At 37.6% G+C, this 16,731-nt stretch overlaps 1 protein-coding gene across 4 annotated transcripts; it reads left to right on the forward strand.

Moving 5' to 3' along the window:
- Positions 1–1,140: 1,140 nt before the first annotated feature.
- LAMTOR3 (late endosomal/lysosomal adaptor, MAPK and MTOR activator 3) lies at positions 1,141–16,702 on the forward strand. 4 transcript variants are annotated; one of them, XM_079920106.1, is made up of 8 exons: positions 1,141–1,265; positions 1,584–1,629; positions 4,211–4,245; positions 6,760–6,818; positions 8,345–8,478; positions 9,918–9,981; positions 10,482–10,534; positions 11,682–16,702. In XM_079920106.1, the coding sequence occupies exons 2-8, from the start codon at positions 1,621–1,623 to the stop codon at positions 11,685–11,687; spliced, it is 360 nt and encodes a 119-aa protein (XP_079776232.1). In that variant the 5' UTR covers positions 1,141–1,265; positions 1,584–1,620; the 3' UTR covers positions 11,688–16,702. The 4 variants fall into 4 exon arrangements, with proteins under 4 accessions (XP_079776232.1, XP_079776230.1, XP_079776231.1 ...); XM_079920104.1 differs by lacking the exon at positions 11,682–16,702 and adding an exon at positions 2,515–2,572 and having other exon boundaries at positions 10,482–11,391; XM_079920105.1 differs by lacking the exon at positions 10,482–10,534.
- Positions 16,703–16,731: the final 29 nt, after the last annotated feature.

Raw genomic sequence — 16,731 nt, forward strand, 5'->3', positions numbered from 1 at the left:
AGAGCCTTTGAGTTAGAACTGACAGACATATGTGTACAAATATTCAACATCCAACAAGCAGCTGAAAATGTGAACGTAGAACTCAGATGAAAAGTGCAGATTTAGGACTCACATTATCAGGACACTGTGGAAAGGGAAAAACAGCAGAGGAATGAAAGACAAGCTTTAAATGCCTTCATTTAAGAGGAGGCTAGAGTGGGTGAGGAGCTAAAATAAGTGCAGTGTCCTAGAAGCTAAGAAATGAAAGGAAGGAAAAGGAAGTGATCTTCAATGACGTCAGTTGCTATGGAACTGTCAAGTTCACTTGTAATGACAAGGAGGTCATTTGTAACAGCTGGGAGCTTTGTAGTTTACCATTTCGTCCTCCTAAGGATAACTAGGAAATAAGTATCTCTTCACCACGTCTTGGACTATGATTCCTTTTGCACTTCTACTTTTTGGGATTGGAGTTGACAATCAGTCGAATACAAGTTCCCATAGACCTCATTTTCCTACCACCTACTGTAGGTTTTCCTTAAATGTGCACACAAGCAATGCACCAAACAAAAAGTAATGTAGGCAGTCCTTAAAGGTATAGCCTTCTAAGTCAAGAGCCAATGAAAGAAAGTTGTTCAATGTCTGCATGTGTAGAGGCTTGAGGTACACACATAACTCATCTCCAGAAAGCTCATGGATCCTCGATTCAATCTAGACAGGGCCTTGAGTCACAGTACGTGGGTAGCACCCATGGGAAAGCCAAAAGAGACTAGTAAATTGGGGTCAGAAACCTACGGACCTGGGACTTCTAATCACGGGCAATCTGGTGTTTGCTGTTCAGCGTGTAACAGCACCCCTTCAAATTTCTCCATCTACAAGAAGAGGTTTTAAGATAACGGGCCCTAAAAAAACGAATGAGATTTTTCCACCCTCTCCAAACAAAAACGTCTTCTTGCTTGCGTTTTCCAGGGGTCTTCACGGCTCAGCGATCTCTTAGGAATCTCGATCCGACAGCCGAGGTCGCGACGTCCGGGTCTCTGTGCAGGCGCAGGAAGCAGCCCCTGGGTTGGGGGGCAGGGGTCGGGCTGGGCGCGTCGCGCGGCTGCGCGCTCCCTTTTGCCGAAGCACCTCCCCGGAAATCCGGCGTCCCCGGGGTCGGAGGTCTGGGAAGTGCTTCCTGGAGCACGGAGGCGGTTACAAATCACGTGACAGCGGCTTTTGGAGGAACCTGTGTCAGTAGCTGTCGTCTGAAGTGACAGCTCAGGGAACCGGGCAGCCCAGAAACGCAGGTAACTGGAGCCAGTTTGCCCCGTGTTAGGCTTGGGCCCGCAGGTGGCGCGGGCGGTGAGACGGAAGAGAGGACGCCCCTTTCGCCTCCCCTTTAGGCCTGAGTTTTGGGTGTGAGAGGGTGAAGTGGGCTGAGGTTAGGCATCTCGGTTACCCGTCTGGGTATGTGGAAACTCCGAGTGCCTTCAGCCTCCTTGTCACGAGCCCTGGAGTCGCGGATCCTTGTCTGACCCTGAGGAAAGCTGACCCCGCGTATTGGGTTGGAGGTGGGGAGGGCGAGGAAGTGGTGAGAGGAGAGTCATCAGGAGTTTCTTTTTCAGGCGTGGAGACTGATCCTGCGAGAGGAAGGGGTTCATCATGGCGGATGTGAGTTTACACAAGAGGAAGGAGAGAGAGGGCGGGGAGAGGTAGCGCTTCCCAAGTACAAATTTGTTTCGTTTTAGCGCTTCCCTCCACTTCATTATTTTCTCTAGGATCCGAAGTGAGAGATTAATTTGAGTAGTTTGCGGGGTCCCGAGTTTCTGCCTGGAATGGGCTTGGAGGACTCTAAGGTGCCTGAGGTTGAGAAGATTTTTTTTTTTCCCACGCCCCAGTTCTGCGGGCATGAGAGAAGCTCTGCATATCTACCATTTCGATTTCTAAATGATGGTTTGTTGCTCTGAATCTTTTTCCAGTAAGTGTTACGTCTCTCTGAGCTTATTGTAGCAATTGCAGATGATTTATAACCAACACCTCTTTAGCACAGCAATACAAGCAAAATTCTAAATTTAGAGAACTTCACTCCTAGAAACAGCAGGTGATTAATACTGTTAACGTCTGTGTTTGTTTATAGTTTACATACTGTTATTTTGTTGACATACATGCTAAACATTCTTTGGAACCTTGAACATACACTCATTTAATTCTTACAGTAACTTTTATGAGGTAGGCACTATTATTATTATCCCTGTGTTATAGATGAGGGTGCTAAGGCACAGAAAGATCAAGTGACTTCCTCAGGTTACACAACTAGGAAGTTGTGGAGTCAAGATAGCAACCCAGGCAGACTGGCTCCAGAGCCCGTGCTCTTAACCAGCACACTAAATGGTCATTCAACAGCAATATGAATCGGATTTTTCTGTTTAGGTTGCAAGATTGTTTTTCAACAGTTAGCAACTTTTTATGCCTTTATCACTCCATTTTTGGGTGTCTTCCATTATATTTTTGAGGCCTTATTCTCCAGGCATAATCAAATCACTAAATTCTTTTCAGCATCTCCCTTGAAAAGATTGCTGTAGTAAGGGCTGTGAGAGAAATAAAGATGACTAAGGTATGATTTCTTTCCTTAAGGGTTTCTAAAGTTAAAAAAAAAAGTATAGTAAGCAAGTGATCATACATGTGCATACATTATTGTGTAAAAATTCAAAGGAGAGAGGGATTGCCTCGGTTTGTCTTTATCAGGAAAGCTGGTTTGGAGTGTTTGGTGGTTGAGATTAGCTCTAAATGATGAGTAGCATTTTTTTTTTTTAAAGGCCGAGAAGGTATTACTAGTAGAATGAATAGCATAAGCAAAGTTAGAGATAGGAAAGGAAAAGATGTATGTGGAGGAGCTGTGAATAATCCATTTCAGCTGCGGCTGAGGAAGTGTATGAGGGAGTGGTAGGAAGCAGGACTGTAAAATTAGTTGTAGACCATATTGTCGGGAGCCTCAGATGTCTACAGAATTTGTACATAATTTGGTAAACAGTGGAGAGCCATTCAAACATTGATTCTTGATCTTGGCTGCACAGGGAATCATGTGGGGAGCCCCTCCAAACCAGGCATCAGAGTTATTTTTATGCTCTCCAGGTGTTTTCCATAGCCAGGGTTGAGAATCACTGCAACTATAGATTTAGAGAAGGAGAATAATACGATTATTGGCATTGTGTAGAAATGTGTGGGGTAGAAATGGTAGACCGTCATACCAATTGGGAGGCCAGTGTAAGTCATAAACAGTAAACTGAACCTAAACTGTAACATCATTTGGAAAGGAGAGAAGAACATCAGTTTAAAAACATTTGGCTTCACAAGTGATTTTTAAAGTGATACATGTGAGTTTTGGGTTAAATATTACTTTATGTTTCAAAGCTGAGTAAGTAACAGGGATTGGTAGTGCCATTAGTGGAAACAAGAAGAGATTGGGGAAATCTGGATTTCGGATGAAAAGTGATGAGTTGAGCTTTGTGATAGTGTGTGCAAAGGTAAGCTGATGGTGATAACATGAAATAAAGTGAACGTCCAGGTTTGGAGAATAGTAGGGATTAAGGAGCCAAATCAGTCTGATTTACCTATGTAGAGCTCATGATTGATGCCGGGATTGTCAATGAAACTCCCAGATGAGAGAGTGTAATGAGACAATGTAGTCTTCTGTTTCTTTAGTCGTAATTGTGTTCCATGCTAAACACTTGACACACATTGTGGTTTGTCTTTAGCCATGCGAGGAAACTGAGTTTCAGAGAAGCTTGTCAACTTACCCAAGACTGTTAAAGTGATGTTAGAAAGTCTGTGGATATAGAAAGATGTTCATAATATATTCTCAAGTGAACACAAAGTTAGCAACAAGAAGATGTACAATAGTATGAAAAGTATGATCTAATATTACTGCTAATATGTATTTGTGTTTCCACTTCTGGATATGCTAATCACTTTACATGCATCGTATCAATAAAGTTCAATAACAATCTTATGATGTAGGTTCTATAATTATCCCTACTCAACAAATAATGAAACTGAGGCTTAGAGAAAAAGGTTAGTTAACTTGTTGGAAATCACACAGCTAGTTAAAGCATCAAAATCAGAAAGAGAAAGAACACAAGCAAGAATGGTTATGAATGAATACTTAAGTTACCTGAGATGTGGATAGGACGGTGTCTAGAGAACCAGTACAAGGCATTATTATTATAATACGATTTTTTATATTCTCTTTCAGGACCTAAAACGATTCCTGTACAAAAAATTACCAAGGTAAAAAATTACTAATTTGTTAGTAAATAAATTCTGCTTAACATATGTTAATTTTATGTAGTATTTTGTTTCTGTTTATCTTAGACTAATATATGTGTATTATGCTATTATTCAGCACTTTCAAATACCTAACATAATCTTATGTAGCACAAGTGATGTGCTTTGAGTTTGCAGATAAACAACATGAGCGCTTAGAGAAGTTACATGACTTGTCTGAGGTTAAACAGCTAGTGAATGCCAGAGGGCTAGAACCCAGATTTCTTGCCACTTTAGAGTTCTTTCATAGCGATTTACTGGATTATACTTTGACGTAGTTGGAGTAATTTCAAGGGGAAAAAAACCTAAGAATTTGCCTTTATTTTTCACATTGCTTGTAAGACCTAATTGCTGAGTCTACATAACCGGAAAATGCTAGACTTAGCAGCTCATACTTGGAAAAATCACAAGGCTTTCTTCCACCTGCCCACAGTCCATTTGATGTACCATTTTGTAAATTAGGCTCTTGTGTTGAGGACAGTGACTTCCTTTTAGGTATTTTACTGATTCAAAGGACTTTGTCACTTTAGTTGAATTAAAATTCACATTTAGTTTAATGTAAAATGATACCTTAGAGTTAAGGGCTTGAAAGAGAGGAATATATTGAGACATCCATTCTCACATTCCAGAAGAATTGAATAACCTTTGAATTAGTATAGCAGAATATGTAGTGAGATCCTTTTTTTTTTTTTATTTCTTATTCTCCGAATCTGTTTGATGTTAAAAAGGTTTTAGATGTCAATTTACATAGGTGGGGAAAGAAAAAAAAAAAACACTTGTTTGGATTTTTGCCTAAATTGGTTTGTGTGGTTTGCCTAGGCTTGTGCCTTTACTCTGATTACAGAGCACTTGAAATTAGTATTATCTTCTAGTTTTGATTTATCTATATTCTTCTCTACTCAGAAAGAAATCACTACTGAAGTGTTATTTGTCACCATTGACTTTATGTTAATATGATACTTAGATTCATTTTTACTGTCTCCCTCCTAGTACTGGCAACTGTAAAGACAAGCTGCCGATTCTGTTCTCAACCTAATGATCAGCCGTACCAGTAGCCTCAGCTGTGCACAGTAGGGCAGGGCCATAAAAATGACCATCCAAGCTGGAACTGTCCAAAGCAGTTTTAATTATCAAATTTCTAGATTTTGACTTAAATGAGAGATGTGTGACTCTTCCTTTCCCTATAACACTTAGAGGCTATTGTAGGGTTACTAACTGGCCTAATTTCGATATTGTTATGTCACAGGGAATAGGGAGAGAGGTGGGGAAGCCGCCAGTCAGTGGAGCAGTCACAATACACAACATTCATCAGATAAGTTCACCATCTTGTATGGACATGGTTTGTGGCACCCCAAAATAATTACAATAGTAACATCAAAGATCATTTATCACAGATAACCATAGCAAATATGGTAATAATGAAAAAGTTTGAAATACTGTGAGAATTATCAAAATGTGACACAGAAGCACAAAGTGAACACATACTGTTGGGAAAATGGTGCCCATAGACCTGCTCGGTGCAGGGTTATCAAAGCTCAGTAAAGTGCAGCCCAGTAAAATGAGGTGTGCCTGTAGTTACAGGACTGTAGGCTTTGTGTTATACTTAAGGGGCTATAGGTCCTTTGTAAATGATGAAAGTTTGAGGATGTTTCCCCATTATAATTTTCAACATTTTTGTGCTCTAGGGATTCTCACTAATAATTTAGTATTTAAACTGCATGGATAAATTATGTCATTCTCAGTGTGCACAGGTGACAACATTGATGTTAATTAATATTTTTGAATGTTAATTATGTACCACCCACCCTCTGCTTTACATGCATTATTTTTTAAATTTCACAGTAGCCAAATAAGTACACTTATCCCCATTTTCAGATTAACTGAGACTTAGAGGTTTTTTAACTGACGCAAGGTAGCTTAAACAGTAAGCACCAGACTCTGAACTGGAAACCAGGTCTTTCTAACTTCACAGCTGTAGACTTAACCATTCTGCTTACTTTTTGTGTAGGCGTGGCTGAAAGGATTGCTGTATGACCTCCATTCTTTCTGTCCTGTTCCCTCAGCTTACAATGATCTTTCTGCCCCTCTTTTCTTAGTACCATAGCATCTCAGCTGAGATACCACTTCCTCAAGGAAGCCTTCCCTGACCCACCTGTCTGAATCAACCCCCCTTTTATAGGCTTACGTATCCCCACATATCTCTTAATGGCACTTCCCAAGTTGTAGTTTTATATTTGCATGAGGTGATCTGAATGATAGCTGCTCTCCTTTTAGATTATAAGTTGTGTGAAGGCAACTGTGTCTCTTTTTGCTTGTTATGGTGGAAGAGTTTTGGCAAACATGTTATAGGAGCTTATATCAATAATTGAGTTCCCATGGTTTTTCAGAAATAATACATGAAAATTACCATTATGACTTTGAAGGTACGTATTTTGAGAAAATGTTTTATAATATTTTAACTTTTTGTTTTCTTTCTAGTGTTGAGGGGCTCCATGCTATTGTTGTGTCAGATAGAGATGGAGTGCCTGTCATTAAAGGTAAAATGGAGCAATTACATGCCAGTGTCCTGTTTGCTTTTGAATAAAAATGTATTTATATCTGAGTAATATAGAAGGCAAGCATAAAATAAACCATTTCAATACATTCAGGAGATGGTCTTAGTTTGGGAGGAAATGTTTGCTTTTGTGTGTTGAAGGCTGGGTTGGAATCTTAAGTAACTTATTATATATCAAATGTATCACGATATCGTCCAGAGTTTAAGCATGGATTCATCACAAACCCAGTTTCCCATTAAAGACATTTTATGTAAACGATTAGTAAATCTAAGTGATGAGAGTGGGCATATATGCAGCTAGATATATTATACACACAGACTCCCCCAATATATGTTTTTTATCAGTATTGCTAGTAGTTTTAGGATAAACATCCATACATTTGAATTAACATAAATTTATTGTTTTGTTTACTCTTTCTTGTTCTGCTTCCTTACTGGAAGTAAGATTTTGAAAAACTTTTAACTGCACAATTACTTTAGTTTACCAGAATCTAACAATAATTTTTGCCTAAAGAAGAACTGGTTAACCTAAGGAAAAAAAAAAAAAGAAAGAAAAGGATTTCTTTTTGCCTGAGTTTTACCTTATTTTTAAAGTATATATGTCACAGAAAGAGTAAATAATGTTCTGCATATTTTGTTTACAATTTATTTTCCACCTGGGGTTATCATATATGTCAGATAATTTCAGACTTTAGAATTGAAAGAAAGTTTAGAAATTAGCTAATTTAGTTCTTTCATTTTATAAATGAAAATGGTCAAGCACAAAGAATACATTGTCAGTCCAAAGTTGCACATGCGTCAGTGACAAGATAGGCAAAGAACCCATCATCTCCTGATGTGTGATCCAGTGTGCTTTCTAACCCAGCATAGAACATAGGTAGCCATGGGCAAGTCACTTACCTTTTCTCAGTTCTGTAATGAGGGCTTTGAAGAAAGTAATCTCAGAGATTTTCCAGTTCTCATGTTCTTTCTGAGGATCGCTGTGTTAAAAGCCCTTAAGCTCAGCACTTACTGGTACAACTAACTCCACTTAGACCTTTTCATGAGTGAAAGAAACTTAAAACACATGGCCAGTTGTAGAATTATTATCATCTACAAAAGATACTTCTGTGGGTTTTATAAGAGCAAAGGTTTTTGAAGCTTTTTTTTTTTACTATTCTAGCTTTGCTCTCAGTTAACCAAAACATTCAATTTATTAATTGTACTGATAATCATAATCTGTGTTTTAAGTTAGATATTAAGAAAATGGAAACAATTAGTATTCATTTGAAAATTTTAAAAAATTGTGAGAACCAGCATTTCTTCCCTTAGATATGATCACTTAACTTCTGGCTGAGTGGTTTTTCCCACCTAAATTGATGAGACCCAGTTAGTAATATGATTTTCTGTATTGTGAAGCATAACCATTGTGCTCCATTTTTTACAGGTTTATGTTAAAAAAAAGTGCTCTAGATCTTTTCCCTACCATATTTCCTGCATAATTTTTACTTAAATCATTTATATTTCCAGTGGCCAATGATAATGCTCCAGAGCATGCTTTGAGACCTGGTTTCTTGTCTACTTTTGCCCTTGCAACAGACCAAGGGAGCAAGCTTGGACTTTCAAAAAATAAGAGTATCATCTGTTACTATAACACCTACCAGGTAAGTTCATAATTATCAAATGGTTTGCTGATGATTTCAACTATTATTATGTCTTCTGTATAAAGTAGTTTGTTTTATAATTCTAAATTTTAGTTTCGAAGGGGATGGAATTATAAAATCTTAACCTTCAAATTGGTTATGTTAAACTGTAGTAATTTTTTTCACATTTCAGGAATTAATTAATATAGAAAATTAGATTAGAAGATTTAGTAGTAAAGTATATGTTATCCTAAAAAGGGTAAGTCAGGTCACTATTCCCTCCAGTAGATGGTGCCCTTAGCTTATTTAACAACTGTGATTTCTCAAATGACACACTTTTTTTTTTTTAATTAATTAATTATTTATTTATTTTTGGCTGTGTTGGGTCCTCGTTTCTGCGCGTGGGCTTTCTCTAGTTGCGGCGAGCAGGGGCCACTCTTCATGGCGGTGCGCGGGCCTCTCACTGTTGAGACCTCTCCCCTTGCGGAGCACAAGCTCCAGACGCGCAGGCTCAGTAGTTGTGGCCCACGGGCCCAGTTGCTCCGCGGCATGTGGGATCTTCCCAGACCAGGGCCCGAACCCGTGTCCCCTGCATCGGCAGGCGGACTCTCAACCACTGCACCACCAGGGAAGCCCCACACTTTTTTAATTGTGGTGGTGACAGATGCAGAATTTTCCTTGAAAGTCAAATGATAAGTTATTTAAATTTGTTATCACTACTAATTCCTTCATTTGGTTTGAAATATATAAAATAAGTGAGGTTATTATTTGTGGGAAAGAAATTAGTTGCTACATATCTCTTGACCTCCAGCTGGATTTTCTTCTTTAGAATAAATTAATCACTTCTACTTTAGAACAATGTTTCCCAGAGTATGTCATGTACTACTGATGGTACATAAGTGACATTTTTTATTTTAAAAGTTATATATTTTAATGTCTTTTAGGCAAGAGATAACCAGCCCATCTGACCTTTAATTTAGCCAATAAGGGTTAGGTTGAAGCTAAATTTTTTAAAAAGATAGTTGATTCAAAGTTAATTTAAATTTAAATTAATTTAAATTATAGTGGTTCAGAGGAGGCAGAAGATCATTAAGTTATAACCACTTGAATGACTGAGAAATACTGCTTTGACCTATTTGCTTATCAAATATTTATTGAGACCCTATTATGTAATTGACACTCTGCAGGGCTTTAGAAGATAAAAAAAGATGAAGACACAGCCCCACCTTAAAACTTTCCAGGCTAAGTGGTATTAATGTCTCTAGGAGATAATCAGTAAGCCTGTTTTATGGAAATACTTATTTTCACTGTTGCATGTTTTCATGATGTAATACCATGATGTTAGGCTAGTATCTTACACATTGACCATTTAAAGTTTTTTGGAAGATGAAGATATTTCATCTGAATTACACTACCTTTTCACTATGTAACATATTATTTAGATCTTGTTCTCTTTTTAGGTGGTTCAATTCAATCGTTTACCTTTGGTGGTGAGTTTCATAGCCAGCAGCAATGCTAATACAGGTGTGTTTTAATACGGCTTTTAATTCTTTATAATACCATATCTGAGCAGTCTAATATGATAGGAATAGCAGATTTAGAGTAAGAAAACCTAAATTCATGGCCCAGTCTACCATCTGTTCCTTGATCTCTGGAAGTGTAACTTCTCTGAACTGTGTTTTTCGTATCTGTGTAATGGAGCTAATGTCTGCTTTCTCGATCTTGTGCGCTTATTTTTTAGTTCAAATGAGACAGTGTATATATAGGTAAGTGATCGTTTAAGATAGAAAGGAAAACTAAATGTTATCTTCACCTCTTGAATGCTATATCTTGCTCACGTTACAACAGTTTAAGAAAACAAAGAAGAGTAGAGAAGATAACCAAACAGAACACGTAAAAACGATCAAGGATGAGTTCAGTTCCATATAGACCAATCTATAAAATGTTGAACAATAGTGGGCAAGATGAATGTGATTGAGAATTTAAAGAGTGTGACTAGGATGAATATACTCATTCTTCTTTAGGGTGGAAGAATTTGAGGACGAACACTGGGAAGCTGTACTTTCTAAAGAGGATAGTAAGATCTCATTGTATCCAGTAGCCTTCACTGTCTATTTTCATGTAAAATAATGACAGTATTCAGTTGAATTGTAATTTTTTTCCTCTTTTGGCTAAAGTGGAATTTTTTTAAGGTCTGTCTCCTTCAGCTTTCACCACTGTTAGAACTGTTATGCATTCCTTTTCTGTTTTTTCTCTTTCCAAGCTCTTTGAGCCTGCTTTGTTTCCAGCTATGTCACTGAAGCCTGTATTTAGATTCCTCATCTTTAAAATGAGGGGTTTAGATTTGATAATCTATTGGGTCTCTTCCATTTCTAAATGTTCTGAAGCTATAAAATATCATATGTGAAAACACTTTATAAATTGTATAGGATGGGAGTGGTGTCAATATTTTAAGTATATTAAACCTCAGTTCTGATAAATCAGTCATGTGATAAAATCATCAGTTGTTATAAATTATGATAATGTGCAGAACTGTATTTTAGTATTGATACTTAGAACATTTCCTTGAGAATCCCAGATGCTTTTAATGCTCTGTGAGACAGAGGAAGATCTTTATTTGAGCATAAAACAAGCAGTATTTAAGATATATATAGCCTTCTACTCGGGTAAACTAAGGAGAAGCTAATTTCTAGACTAGTTTGTTTCTTTCAGTGTATGTTTTATACTCCTACCAAGCATCTTTAAAATTATTGTTTTCATTTGAAATACCCATTTATATCTTAGCTTTATTGAATTTATATAATAAATATTTGATTATTCCTTTGCTATCTACCTATCTTGATAAAGTTCATTAAAATTGGCTCAGGAAAAAAGTATACCTTTTTTTAGTAAAAATCATGTGTATTATTCCTGAATCAGTGCAGATTTTGAAATAATAAGGTATAAATTAAAGTTTTCCTTTCAAAACTAACAAAATTATAGCACATATGTAATTCATTTTACATCTTCTAATACATATAAATATTTTCATTTATTTATGTTAATAGATGATAAAAATAAACTTCATAATGAATATGGGTTTTTGATTATTTAGAATTACAATATTTTGTTTTAAGTATGTTTTAGTAATGGAGAATGAACTATGTCTCACTTACTTTTTTAGTATTATACATTTTGATAAACATTTTTCTAATGTTCAAATTTTCTTAATCCCTTTGTTTTAGGACTAATTGTCAGCCTAGAAAAGGAACTTGCTCCATTATTTGAAGAATTGAGACAAGTTGTGGAAGTTTCTTAATCTGGCAGTGGTTTCTGTGTATACCTTATCTTCATTATATCAGACAGTATCAATCCAGCAATCTTTAGACCACAACAACACTTGTATCCATGTACTCAAGAAAGGGCCCCTTTTTCCACCTTACATTAGAGAAAGAGCCTATAGATAGAATTTACGGACAGATTGATTCTTATCTTTTCTTGTGTAGGGCCTTTTCTTATTTGTGAGATCTGGGGATTCCACAGAAATGGTTCAATCTATCACAGCTCCTATGGAGTTAGTCCAGTCACCAAATATGCATGAGATTCTATTCGGTGGCTCAGAATCAAAATGATACTTTGATCCACTTGAGCCATGAAGTGCTCCCTATTGTACAATATGCCAGGCCTGCAGAATGAAGCAGACTCTTTTTATTGTGAATAGTGAGGACATATTTTTCTTCATATTATTTTATTTGCATTGAGAGGAAGATAAAATGGCTTAGTAAAAGTAATAGAATCAGTACAATCACTAACTTTCCTTTGTATATATTATTTTGCAGTATAGGTGAGTATTACTAACTGATTTGATTCTTCTCAGAGGGTGCTGCTCTTTAATGGAAATGAAAATGATAGCTAATGTTTTTTTCTTCCACTCTGCTTTCTGTAACCAATCAGTGTTTTTTAATGTTTGTGTATTCTTTATAAAATTTAGATGTGATTCATTATTGAATTGTTTCCAATATTGGTATGTATGTAAACATAGTAGTATAGCCCTTTTTTTTCATACATGAGTATAAATAAAATAGTATTTTTAGAAGTACAGTTTGAGCACTATGTAGGTTTTTTTCCCCCAGACTATTTTCAAACGTTTAAAGACTATAATTAACTTAATTCACTCTTTCAGCCACACGAATAAGTGACTGTTTCACATCTGGTTTGGAGACCGTTTTACCTAACATAAACTGTGAGTTGGAAAATAAACCTCATCCATGAGCCTAATTTAATCTCTGAAATTGGTATCACAGTTCTAGCATGTGCTTTTCATTTTCAGGAATGCAGTCCATTCAAGGTTGTTAATTTCCTCCTAGGATCTTTGACAATCAGAGTTTGTCACTGGTACCTGGCATTGAGCACCTACTGTGCGCCATTCACTAGCGCTACCACATTGCAGAATTCTAAGGAGCACAGTGTACATCATATTTCTCTGCTCCAGGAGTGCATTTTACATGACGTGTACGAATGCAGTCTCTCAAGTTGTACAGTAAGATCAGCCGGGCACTGTGTCTGCCTCCTCCTTCTTGCCTTCCTTTCTTCCTCCCTCCTTCCCTCTCTTCTCCCATCCTCTACAAATATGAGACTAAATTGTGGTACCTATCTTTAAAGAATGTACAGCTTAGTAAACGGAACAGGTATAGGAAGTGCTGTGATGAAGCTGTGCACAGGATGCTATAGAAAACACAGAATGGGGCATTTAAATTGGGCAAGAACAACAGCCTTTACAAAGAAATAGAGGCAGGAGATATGTTTTACCTGCAGCATGCTATAAATAGTTAATTGTTATAACCTAATGAAGCATTAGACACATCCATTAAAATCTAGAATTCCCATTATCCAGATTATTATTTAACAGTGTCCAGGAAGTTTTTGCCAATGCAGTGATGCATGAAGCAAGAAAGTCTTTTATAAATGAGGTGACCAAAATTGTAATTACTGGTAATTTTATATGTATACCTACATACATTCATACCCACCACAGGAAAGAGAACTAATAAATGGAGATAGTTAACCTTTGCATGGTGAACACTGCTACTATTAAAATTTCTATTTTAAGGGGTATAATAGTTAAATTATTCTTTAGTTCATCCAGAAAAATAAGTTGAAACTTCTAAGGAATTTTTGAAAAGGTAATATAAAAATAGATTATTTTTAAAGGATAGTGTAAAACTACATCAGGTGCACAACTAGACAGATCAGTAGAACAGAACAACCCAGAAACAGACTTTAGTACATACATATGAGGAGTTAAAACATTGTGAAGATGACATCATAAGTCAATTGGGAAAGGTTTATTAAAAAATCACAGGGCTTCCCTGGTGGCGCAGTGGTTGAGAGTCCGCCTGCCGATGCAGGGGACACTGGTTCGCGCCCCGGTCCGGGAAGATCCCACATGCCGCGGAGCGGCTGGGCCTGTGAGCCATGGCTGCTGAGCCTGTGCGTCCGGAGCCTGTGCTCCGCAACGGGAGAGGCCACAACAGTGAGAAGCCCGCGTACTGCAAAAAAAAAAAAAAAATTAGCACAGACATTCTTTATGCCCTACTGATGGAAGTGTGAATTGTTATATCCTTCTAAATAGGACAACTTGGCAATCTCTACCAATCTCAAGTGCACATAACCTTTTACCCAATGTATTAGGATTCTCCAGAGAAAGAGAACCCACAGAGACAAAATATTTAATTTGGGCACCCCATGTTGAGTCAAATTGACACAAAAGCCCACAATTCCACTTCTAGATATTCATGTTACCGATGCATATGGATGTGTGAAAAGTATATACTTATAGTCATTGCAATTTAATAACATTAAAGGATTGGAAACAAGTATCCATCATAGATGAGGTGACCTGTTTTTTTTTTTTTGTAACAATGCCATTTTATACCTGCTGTTCTCGGTGTAATTATTAGTGCTCCTTTCAACTCTGAAGGGTCCCACTTTAGATAGATTATATGTTCACCCTAATCATAGAGGGTTGGTTAAAGAAATTTCTACATTTGCCCAATGGAAAAAAGAACGAAGAAGACTTTGGGTACTGAGATGGAATGATCTCCCAAACATAATGTTCAGAAGAAAAAGCATGGTGTGAAACTGTGTGCTATGTTACAACTTATGTATAGGAAGAAAAAATATAGATGTATATTCATATTTGCTTGTATATGATAGGTATCTCTGAAGATGCACAGAATGTGGTAACGTGGGTGGAGTGGAACTAGGTAATTGGGGGACAGGGTTCCCAGGAGCGACCCTTTTCACTGTAAACTTTACTTATTGAATTGTTAACTATCCAAAAGTGATAAAGTTAACTAAATAAAATATTTCAGCAAACAACAAAATTTATAATAAAATGGTGATGAGGTATTTGGGAAAGAAAGTTGTATCACTTGGGGTTCACCAAAAAACAACCAGTAGGATATATACATGAATTAGACTTAATTCAAGGGACTGGTTACCTGATTTTGGAAATTGGCAAGCCCCAAAATCTGCAGGGCAGGCCAGAAGCCTGGAAAATCTCGGGCAGGAGCTGAGGCTGCAGTCTACAGGGAGAATTTCTTCCCCATGGAAACCCCAGTTTTGCTCTTGAGGCCTTTCAACTGCTTGAATGAGCCCCACCCATGTTATGGAGCATAACCTCTTTTATATAAATTCAGGGGAATGTAGATGTTATTAAGCACATCTATGAAATACCTTCATAGCAGCATCAAGATGAATTCTTTCTCAAGAAGGCTCTTGCTTTATTTTACGTGGCTGTCCACTAGCCAGACCTACTTGAAATGTCCACAGACTGGACTGTTCTGTTTGTTAGTACAAAATAAGTTACAGAAGTTGAGGGTTAAGGGTTTAAAAAACAGCAGACATACCATGTCTATTGAATTTGATTTAAAAACTGGGATTGTGATAGTTGTATTTTTACTTCAGTGTTCTAATAACGTATTGGATTTTACAAATTCCCAGTCTGTGATAGAAAATAAATTTTAAAAGAAAATTAATCTGGCCCTTTTCCATAGATAATTTAAGAAGCTCTGCTCGACGTCATGCCCAGACAGCCTGAATCGTGTTGAGCAGAGTGTAGGCTCAATGTGGCTGGGAAGACTTTGGCAAAACTACAAGTTTGCTGCAGTTGACCTGAAGTAGCAGTAGAGAGGAGGGAAGTAGAGTTTATATTCATCCTGTAATAATTCTCTTGCTCTCTGCCTGAAACAGGGACTCAGTGTAACTCCCTGACCTGCACCCCGAGCGTGAGTGAGAGGGAAGGACCAAAGAGCCCAGTCTCCCGAGTGCCCTGGGCTGGAGAGAGAGGCCTGTGGCCTGCTGAGTGTCCTCCTGTCCAGTGGCCCAGGAATAGGGACGGGTTTCCCTCCGAGGCAGTAACAGCCATCTTACCGTTGAGCAGGGCTCTCCTGGTCCAGAGGCAGCAGTGCTTCTGCGGGGCAAGATTTTCCCGGGGTTGGGGGGTTTCTGAGAATAACTGCTAATCCTTCGGCTGTGTCTTGAGGTACTTTATGATGAGCACATACTGTTAGCGACAGAGCTTGACACAGACAGCTATTCTCCCAAACAGCCCCACTCCGATTTGGCACGAATCATCCTCCCTCGTCCTAGGGCCCTTCCCTGAGATCCCTCGGGGTGAAATCATGATCACTTTTCAGGGCTGAGACAGGTAAAGAGAGCAGGTAAAGCATCTGGGGTAGTACTAATTGCATGGTGTATGTTAGATCGCCCTTTTCATGTCAAAACCCTCCAAACAATGGCTTTATCCCAGCTGAAGCCCACTCCATCATATAGCTTTGTGTGCCTCACTTGAAGTATTTATCGTATTTACTTCTGTACGTCGTCATGGATGTATTTCTTATCTTTTCCATATTCAACTGAAAACTCCTTGAGGACGGGGACTATTTCTTCAACTCTGAATCTTTCAATCCTTTGTAGCTCATAGTCTAACCAAAGTGGACTCTTCATTGCTATTTATGATATTAATTGGTTATATTTCTTTTAAATTACAGTTATTAAAAACACTTCAGTAGCAAAATATTACAGGCACAGCAAAATCATGCTGTTTTTAATAAACATAACCAAAGAATGTAAATAAACATGACATATTTTACAAAAAATGAAAACAATGTTACCTACACAACACCCTTGGATCTAAGAAAACAAAACAAAACTGTACGTCTCAGTGAAGATTTATGTCTAACTCCTTACTTTGCAAACTTGACACAATACTTTTTTTTTTTTTTTTTTTTG

Source organism: Stenella coeruleoalba, assembly GCF_951394435.1.
Source record: "Stenella coeruleoalba genome assembly, chromosome: 4".
NCBI lineage: Eukaryota > Metazoa > Chordata > Mammalia > Artiodactyla > Delphinidae > Stenella > Stenella coeruleoalba.

Bases quoted from the DNA above. Each gene is read 5' to 3' on its own strand.
- LAMTOR3 (XM_079920104.1), top strand. The intron at 4,246-6,759 runs GTAAAAAATTAC...TTTTCTTTCTAG, and splicing joins CTGTACAAAAAATTACCAAG to TGTTGAGGGGCTCCATGCTA. The intron at 9,982-10,481 runs GTGTGTTTTAAT...ATTCTTCTTTAG, and splicing joins CAGCAGCAATGCTAATACAG to GGTGGAAGAATTTGAGGACG.